This window comes from Gigantopelta aegis, chromosome 10 (genome assembly GCF_016097555.1).
Source record: "Gigantopelta aegis isolate Gae_Host chromosome 10, Gae_host_genome, whole genome shotgun sequence".
Classification (NCBI taxonomy): Eukaryota; Metazoa; Mollusca; class Gastropoda; order Neomphalida; family Peltospiridae; genus Gigantopelta; species Gigantopelta aegis.
In genome coordinates, this window is record NC_054708.1 from 64,274,240 (window position 1) to 64,284,394 (window position 10,155).

General features: G+C 35.9%; 1 protein-coding gene across 1 annotated transcript; it reads left to right on the forward strand.

Annotated features, from left to right (window-relative positions):
- Positions 1-205: 205 nt before the first annotated feature.
- Positions 206-5,645, forward strand: LOC121384787 (protein Dr1-like). The gene is made up of 3 exons (XM_041515368.1): positions 206-639; positions 3,188-3,351; positions 4,521-5,645. Exons 1-3 carry the CDS (start codon positions 411-413, stop codon positions 4,641-4,643), a joined length of 516 nt encoding a protein of 171 aa, XP_041371302.1. The 5' UTR covers positions 206-410; the 3' UTR covers positions 4,644-5,645.
- Positions 5,646-10,155: the final 4,510 nt, after the last annotated feature.

Below are 10,155 nucleotides of genomic sequence, written 5' to 3' on the forward strand. Positions count from 1 at the left end.
TTAATAGTCTAAAACTCCTTTTCTTTAAGTTTCTATAATGCTTTCCGAATTTTTTCGGGGGGGGGGGGGCAACTGCCCCCCTGCTAGCTACGGCCCTGAAACAACACTAATTTTCGTCGAGTTGATAATTATTGTTTCAATCAATTCAATTCAATTCAATCATTTATTTCTGTATATGAATTATACAGACATGAATAATAATAATATCAACATCAAGAAAAGAAGAAGAAAAAAAAAATACATGAATTATTTATTTTCGTTTCGTTTTGTTCCAATTTTAAAATTTCAACAGCTAAACGTAGCAGACAGAAATCGACGCAACGACCGATACACAGTCTATTTTATTTTACAGGGAAGCAGGAAAATCAAAGTAACGTTGTTGCGTAAATGATTTCACAAGAAATTGATCAATGGCAGATAGCAGGGAAAATAAGACAGATGATGATGACTTAAGTATTCCCAGGGCTGCGTTAAATAAAATGATCAAAGAACTAGTGCCGAATATTCGAGTTGCAAACGAATCAAGAGAGTTGATACTGAATTGCTGTACAGAATTCATTCATTTGGTATCATCTGAAGCAAATGAAATTTGCAACAAACAACAGAAAAAAACTATTTCTCCAGATCACGTTCTTTTAGGTTTGTTTAATTATAATGTGTTACATAATAACAGTATAATTAAAATCTCAAATAATTAGCATTTCTAGGCCATTTCAGTTTTATCTTAAAACCTTTGTCAGTGTAACTGAGTGTTTTAAAGCATGCTTAGCCAAGGCTTCTAGAATATTTATAAAATCAACTAGCCATGGGATCGGTGATTTAAAAAATGTATTGGCCACGATTAAAAATTCACTAGCCCTACTTCTCTTTAAGTTGATAAAATTTTACTAAATAATAGTAATAATCAGATATGTCATCTAAACAGGGAGATACAGCTTAAAAACACTAACATTGAGGGTTGAGGTAGGGGCAGGATATTCATATTTACAAAATAACAACTGCAACATTTGACCAAAAAAGTTCACTAGCCGTTGGCATGGCAATAGTAGTTATTTACTAGCCCAACATTGAATATCACTAGCCATGGGAGTGGGGCTACCATAATCTAGAAGCCCTGGCTTAGCCTTTTCATTTCAACTTTATTCCTGTTTACCTCAGTGGCAGGGCCATACTTAGCCTAAGTATTTGTCTATATTGTATGTGTGCCCAATAGGTTTGGGCATTACCTAGACTACAATGAATAGGGTGAGAGGGGTCACTGACGGTACATACACCAGGACAAAAAGGGGAGAGGAGGCATCTGTCCTATTTGGGGGCGGGATGTAGCCCAGTGGTAAAGCATTCGCTTGATGCGCAGTCTGTCCACAATCGATCCCCATCGGTGGACAGGCGAGATATCCCAGTGATAAAGCGCTCACTTGATGCATGGTCGGTTTGGGATCGATCCCCATTAGTGGGCCCATTGTGCTATTTTTTGCTCCAGCCAGTGCACCACGACTGGTACATCAAAGGCTATATGTGCTATCCTGTCTATGGGATGGTGCATATAAAAGATCCCTTGCTGCTAATCGGAAAGAGTAGCCCATGAAGTGGCGACAGCAGGTTTCCTCCCTCAGTATCTGTGTGGTCCTTATATTATACGACGCCATATAACCGTAAATAAAATGTGTTGAGTGCATCGTTAAATAAAACATTTCCTTCCTCCTTCCATCGGTGGACCCATTGGGTTATTTCTTGTTCCAGCGAGTGCTCCACAACTGGTGACATAACAAAGGCTGTGGAATGTACTACTATCCTGTCTGTGGGATGGTGCATATAAAAGATCCTTTGCTGCTAATCGAAAAGATAGCCCATGAAGTGGTGACATCAGGTTTCTCTCTCAATATGTGTCTGACGCCATATAACCGTAAATAAAATGTGTTGATTGCGTCGTTAAATAAAACATTTCCTGTCCTCTTTGTCCCTCTGCTAGGTTTTTGGATCATTTCACTCTCATTTGTTTACTCCAGGCACTTTGACCTATATTCAAGGTTGGTTTTGCCTCATTTTGATGCACAAATAATACTATAGTACTGTCAGAAAAGGAATGAAAATGATTTTTGTCAATTATTTCTTTCATATTAAACTGACAAGTAAATATTTGTAAATACCTATTTAATGATAGTCTACCTAATTTAGCATTTACTTGTTTGGGCTCTCATTGATGTACAAGGTGGTGTTTACTCTTGAAATTAAATAAAGATGTTAGCAAACAGGTGATTTGTGACATTTATTGGAACAGACTTTAACACATTTTGATATGTGTCAATTTCATTTACCCTTAAACAAGCTTTTAATTTGAAACTGTAAGTTAACTGATTATTTTGAATTGCAGCGTAAATTATTAATTATGACAAGCATATTTATTGAATATAAATTCAATACAAGTACATTAGAAATTTACACAATCTTGCAACCACTTAAAGGTGCTATATCATAATTATATATGAGCATCTGTTAGTGATAAATATTCTCCAATAAAAATACATTTTCTACTAGTAGATAAAATTATTTCCTATAATCATTTATGGGCATATAGTTAAAGGTGTCTTCTAAGTCTTTAAATGTTAAATCAAAATTTTATATAAAAAAAAAATGATTTGAAATAGCTGTCATTGTGCAACATTGCGATAGCACCTTTAATACCGGTATAATAGATCACAAACTCAGAATGGTTCTTGACAGTTTTGCTAAAAAATTACTTATAGATAACTACACATATTTTGTTTTAGAGAATCCTCACATAATATTGTAACAGCAATGAAATTGACACATGTTGACCAAATTTTGTTATAGTCTGTTCTAATAAAGTGCACAAATCACCTGTTAACTGACATCTTTCTTTTAATTTCAAGAGTAAACACCACCTTGTACATCAATGAGAGCCCAAACAAGTAAATGCTAAATTAGGTAGACTATCATTAAATATATATTTACAAAATATTTACATGTCAGTTTAATATGTAAGACATAATCAACGAAAATCATTTTTATTCTATTTCCCACAGTACTTTAATAATTTTGTTAAGTACCCGGTAATAGGGTCTATTCTAACCAAAGTTTTCCAGTAATAAATTTTCTTAATATATATATGTAAAATGGACTTCAGAGTAAAAATTACACCTACAATTCGTCTTTTGTTTTTCAGCTTTAGACAGTTTAGGATTTGGCTCCTACAAGAATGATGCCCAAGCTGTATTAGTTGAGACGAAAGCTGTGGCAGCTAAAAAGAGAAGAGGCAGTTCCAGGTTGGAGAATCTCGGCATTCCTGAAGAAGAACTACTTCGTCAGCAGCAAGAGTTGTTTGCTAAAGTGTGTATAAAGATTAAAGTGTGTGGTGTACAAAGTTTACAAAACTTATTGACAGTTGGTTCATTTCTTTTTGTATAGGACACATGTATGCAAATTTGAAAGAAAGAAATGTTTTATTTAACGATGCACTCAACACATTTTATTTACGGTTATATTACGTCAGGCATATGGTTACGGACCACACAGATATTGAGAGGGGAACCCACTGTCGCCACTTCAATGGCTACTCTTTTCGATTAGCAGTAATGGATCTTTTATACGCACCATCCCACAGACAGGGTAGTACATAACACAGCATTTGATATACCAGTCATGGTACACTGGCTGGAACGGGAAATAGCTCAATAGGCCCACCGACGGGGATTGAGCGAGCGCTAAATACCACTGGGCTACGTCCCGCCCCTGCAAATTTAAAGTAATTTATTTATCAATTTATGATAGCAAGGGTATAGATTTATAGAATATTTATATCCAGTTTAGGCATACTGCTATAGTATATTTGTCAACATATTTCACTTACTTCATGCATTTAATCACTTGGTTCGTGTACAGCTATAATGTGTGATTTATTACAAATCTTAATTCAAATTATGTTTTGCTAAAATAAAATACCAACCCAGTTCTTGCTGTTTAAGAGGAGTTATCACTCTGGTTCCCTATCAGTCCCGATAAACTATTTCAAGGTGAGTAGTTTTTAGCTCCCCTTAACATGTGACTTAAAGAAAATAGTACAATGAAACATGTCTAAACTGGACCCTAACCAAACCAGAATTTTGTCAAAACCGGCCAAGTTTCTAAATTATAAATAATAAAACATGACCCTCTAAATATGATAAATATTAAGTCCCCAGCGTGATCCAGTTTAGACCGGTTTTACTGTATTACAAAATTATTGTGATATCAGTGCTCAGTTTGGTACTATTTTAAATGGCTCCCATAATCGGTGAACCCAGTAGGGTATTTCAAATTCCACGACTAGTTATTTAAAGCCATGATATGTGCTATCCTGTCTGTGAGATTGTGCATATAAAAGATCCCTTGCTACTGATGGGGAAAAAATGTGGTGGGTTTTCTCTCCAAGACTATGTCAAAATTACCAATTCCAATAGCTGATGATTTTTTGATTTCTTTAACTAGTGTTGTTAATGAAGCGATACTTCTGGTTACAGGCGAGGGAGGAGCAGGCCCAGCGTGACCAGTTGCAGTGGATGCAGATGCAGCAGGCTCTACAACAGCAACAACTACAGATAGCCCAGCAAGACGGTGACAATGGACAAGACGACTATTCATAGTACACTCATATACATGTTGCCAATAGCAACAGCACAAACAATGGGTTGTTAAGATACACAGCCCTAGGGATGTTCCGGGCTCAAGTGTCACAAATTCACAAAATGATCTCCAATATTGTTGGCAGTCCCGAGTTGTTTGCCAGTGTTGTCACATGTGACAGATTGTTATCATTTGGATTATATTTTTACCAGTTGAAGATAATAATTTTAGCCCTGGTAAGCCTCTCGACGGTTAGGCAAGTTTGGGTCATATAAAGGTGACACTTGGTGACAGTAATTCTGTGAAGGGTTGTATGTCTGGGCAGATTTAGGGAAAGGCTGGCTTGTTATTACACTCCACCCCACCCCTGTTGCCCTCCATCACCAGCAATAACCCGTTGGTAGTGAACTACACTCTACCCAGACTTGTAATATTCCATATGTTTAGAAGGACATGGGAGTAAAGTGAAACATTTAAAAGCCATTGTTTGCCCTTTATCATATGAAGGCTGGGCATGTTATTGCTGGTATCCTGTCCATGTGAATTAAAGGAGAAATATTTTAATTTGCCATTAACCTTTTGAGAGGATAAAGTTTGGCAAAATGATCCATATATTTTATAAATATCGAAAGTATAGATGATGTTGAATATTCTGTTTCTTACATTGGACAGAAAGGGTTTGTTATGTATCTAGGTGTACTGTTCATGTTTTATTATCTTGGGAAATGGTGTTTCTTATTATGTTGATGTTGTTTTTCTTTGTTTTAATAGTACTATATGTAAAAGTGTGCATACTGGCTCTGTTAAAAGTGACGAAAATCATGCATTGGAATGACTTTACTTTTAAATCTTGTTTGTTAATTTGTTAACCAATTTGTTAGGAAAGGTACTGAAAAGTGCTGCAGAAAGGGTAGAAATGAAATGGACCCCAAAGGAGAGAAATGATGAACAAAAAAGATGTAGGAATTTGCACCCCACCCCCACCCACCAATGTCAAGAAATAAAATTATGAAGAAACTGCTCACATTTTGTTTATTCTTGTTTTCTTATTTTATGTATTACCTGTAGGTATCATTTAATGGTACACATATGCATTATCTTGTCTTTAATCATTTCTGAAAGTATATGTCAGGTTTCTACAAGTTAACTTGTTACTACTGTAATGTTAATTACGTGATTAAACACAATAAACAATTCTGTTTGATCCCGCATTTTATTCCTCTAAATGGCTCTATATTCTTAACTACCCATATTCCTACTTCCAGTTCTGCTTTCTCGAATGTGCTTCTTAATTTCCATCAAAATGTCAGAGGTTCAACCAGTCTGTAATGTTCTGTTCAACCAATCGATAACTTTTTCATACACGACATCCCTCCCTTTTCAGATCAATTCTATAAAACTCACATTTAAATGTTTTAACCATATGGCAAAATATCATTATCATTAACAATCAAATTACTAAACTTTGAAAATGAACTTAATGACCAAATTTAAAAGATTAAAGTTTTCATAATTCAACCAACTAAACAGTTCCATTCCTGCCTGGAATTTCCTACACTAAAAACTCAACACATCCAAGAATCATTGAATATGAATCAAGTTACATGTAGTTCACTAATAGAGAGATGAAATGTTACACCACAAAATCATAATTTTGCAGGTCTCATGTATGGTACAATGTCAGGTGGTTTTTCTATCCTGTGGAGGAATAACTGATTAATTAAACTCTGTTGATGGTGCTGAACCTGACGAAATAACCTCTTTATTGGTCTGTTCTTGTTGGAACAACATCTGTAGTATTTTTAGATCTCTCACATCAGTTTCTGCCTCAGCATCGGTCAGATATTTCTTTACATGTGTAGTGTTCCTAGAATATTTGGCACCATTTGGGCCTTCGATCACTAGACTTCCAAGTTTTTGATGTGACGATATATGGCGTAGATCCAAACGTAGTTGTCAGTTTGTTTGTTTTATCCTGTTTTATTAACACAGTGTCCCCCACTTCAACATCCAAGGAACTTGCTCCAGTTTGCTTGTCGAAGTACAATTTAGTTTTTCCCTTTTGTTCGGAATCATGATCATGCACTTCAATATCATCATAAGAACTTGAGTTTAATTCTGGTAGTTTTTCCCCTCATTTTTCGGTTGAACAAAAGTTCAGCTGGACTCCTTCCTGTACTAGGATGTGCAATAGCTCTGTACGACATCAAGTAGCGTATCAATTCCAACTTCCAGTTTTTTCCTTCTTCATGGGCAATCTGAACACATTTTAATAGTGACGAATTCTATCGTCCAACTTCACCATTCGCCTGTGCATACTTAGCTGTCACCTTACAGTGAGTGATACTATTAAGATTACAATAATTTGAGAACTCGTCTGATTTGAATTTCAGATCATTGTCAGATTTAATGGTTATCGGAAGTCCGTGTCGACTGAAAATTTCATCGAAGCCGTCTATCACCTTTTCAGTAGTAGCAGACTGCACGATGATCACTTCATAGTATCGACTGTAATAATCAATCGCAACTAACAGAGAATGACCAGAAGGGAGTTGACCCATAAAGACTACTGCCAAATTTTGCCATAGACCATCTAGTAATGGTGTGGGCTTTAATGGTTCAGGAACATCTGGTCGCGCAACAAGCTGACAGCCATGACATGTTTTGCAGTGTCTCTCGGCAGCTTCGTCCATACCAGGCCACCATACTTTTGTTCGTAGTTTATATGGCAGTATTATGTGTGTACCATGTAGAACCAACTGTCCTATAACACACAGTTCTTCAGAAACATGCATGTACGGCTTACATTTATCAAAATGTCCTGTTCAAATTGCTTGCCTCGGTTCATCCATTTCTTCATCAGTTGCTGAAGCTTCTTCGATTTCTCATGTTGTCAATGCCTTCGGTGTTGCGTTTACTGCTATGAATCTCACATATTCCTCTGCTTCATGCAAATGTTTGGTTGTTGTCACTTTATTGTCCAATAAGCGTGATAACGGATTGGCAATGTTACCATGTCCCGGCACGTACACAACTCTAAAGTTGTACGGTTGAAGTCGTAGCACCCAATGTTCTATGCGTGCACATGGGTTAGATTGGGGACCATATACCATCTCCAAAGGTTTATGATCTATCACCAAGCAACGCCATGCCATATATGTACGCATGAAACTTTTCACAAGCCCAAATTAAGGCCAGTGCCTCTTTCAGTTTGAGAGTACCTTTTATCACAGTCCGTCAAACTTCGTCTTGCGTAACATACAGCTACAAGACCATCACCTTGATCTGGTACCAATACAGCTTCGAGTCCAACAGCACTTGCATCTGCTATCACCTTGATCAGTGCAGTTTTATCAAAATATACAAGCATACTTGCGTTCACAAGACAGTTTTCCACTTTATTGAATGCTGCTTTCTCAGTGGATCCAAAGTGAAATGGAACTCCCTTTTTAGTCAACCTTCGTAATGGTTCAGACAGAATAGCAAACTGTGGTATGAATCTACTGCTGTAATTCACCAATCCAAGAAAACTACGCACATCTGATGCAATTTTTTGTTCTCTGGCATTCCTGAGCACTTTTACCCTTTTCTCAGTTGGGCCAATGCCTTTCTCTGAAATGAGAATGCCCATGAAGTTTTACCACGGGCTGGGCATGTAAGGTCACGACCAAAATGTCCAGCTCTGCCACATCTGTAACACAATTCCCTACTTGTAGCCTTCTTACTTTTCATTTTCGACCTTTTGAATGTAATTTAGCTTTGTCTCTCCGGCTAATATTGTGCACACTGCCTGAGCTCATCTCTGTATTTCTCCTTTCTAACGAAAGTGATACCATCTGTCTTTCTACCTTTTCACACTGATCTGCTATTTCAAGTGTTCGTGCAAGAGTTAGTCCCTGTCCTGCTTCAAGCAATTTCCGACGAATATAATCAGGACATTTTGACAGAACAGTGTCACACCAAACTAAAGTCCAAACCATATTGTTAACAACTATCATAAATTACACTCCTACCTTTAATTACTGGGGGTTTTTCCCTCACATTTTGTCCAGACACAAATTATGAAAAAACCCCATTACATTGACACAGATTGCACATACTAGAATGTAGCTATATCACCTATATTGAGTTCATCGAGATCGCCTAGGACAAAAAGGATGTGATGCAATTAATGACGTCATCACCATTGCATTATACCACAACACATGTCATGATGTTGTTAGATTACGTACGTCACATCCTCCCACCCCTCTAGGAGAGTATTCCATAAAAATATAAAAAAAGCAAAATGGCAGCCTACATGTTTTGTCCTAGGAGATTTCAGTGAAGTTGATAAAGGTGACATGGTTACATTCTAGTATGTGCAATCTGTATCATTGTAATGTTTTTTTCACGATTTGTGTCTGGAGAAAATGTACCAGTAATAAAGGTAGGAGTGTAATATATTGTAGTCATTAACAATGTAGTTCAAACTTTAGTTTGGTGTGGAAATTCAGTATGGTAATAACAAGTCAACTTGTAGAAACTTGACATATACTTTGAGAAATAATTAAAGACAAGATAATGCATATGTGTACCATAAAATGATAATACGTAAAATATTCTGTCATTGCAAATGTCGTTTTTTTTCATGATTTCTGTCTGGACAAAATGTGGGGGAAATCTAATGGTAATTAAAGGTAGAAGAGTAATTTATCTTACTTGTTAAGAATGTGGTTCAGACTTTTAATCAAAATGTTTCAGGTTTTTTTTATAGCTAGGTGGTGAAAGTGCTCAGGATTGCTATACTACGGCAAACATATTTAGCAATTTGATACTGCTGCATTGTATTTTAAAATACAAGTTACATTCAATAACATGACAATTATGCATTTCATTTTGTATGAAAATTTCCTCCCTGTTGATTATACTGACAAATGATGCATCAATTAAATCCAGTGTCTGGTTTCACTTTGAATTTTTTTTTTTTTTTTAAACTCATTTACCAAAGTGCTAAACTTTATTGTACAGACTGAACTGATGTTAATGAATATTAGCTTTCCTGATCTTGTATGCAGAGATTTTTTTTATAAAAAATAATCTATCTTTATTAAAATACAAGTTTTGTTTATAATAAATGTATTCTGAGATTTTGTTTTGTCAGATTTCTTCAAATGTGTATCAGGAGGATGAATTTTTGTTTTGTCAGAAACAATTGAATTTTGTTGTATGAAGATGTGCATGGTGTCTTATTGGGTATTTCTTATGAGAAGACTTGTACAGAGATAACATTTCTGACCATTGTATAGATGTATGGGGGATAACCTGGGCTAACTCTGGATCAGCAGAAAATTTCGCCAAATCTTCTTTTAAACTTCCAATTTTTATAGATACCCAGTTATTGTGTAACAATATTTACATAAAATTATTTGGCCAAATTAAAATAAAATTCGCAATTGGCGAATGCCATAGCTAACCCTGGATAACTTCCTTTCTCAAGTTGTAAAATCTATATGATAACTTGTTAATAAATAAAAATTACGTTTTTTTAAA

Coding starts and splice junctions, on each gene's coding strand:
- LOC121384787 (XM_041515368.1), top strand. CDS start 411: ATGGCAGATAGCAGGGAAAATAAGACAGATGATGATGACTTAAGTATT. Junction 640..3,187: donor TCCAGATCACGTTCTTTTAG/GTTTGTTTAATT, acceptor TTTGTTTTTCAG/CTTTAGACAGTTTAGGATTT. Junction 3,352..4,520: donor AGCAAGAGTTGTTTGCTAAA/GTGTGTATAAAG, acceptor TTCTGGTTACAG/GCGAGGGAGGAGCAGGCCCA.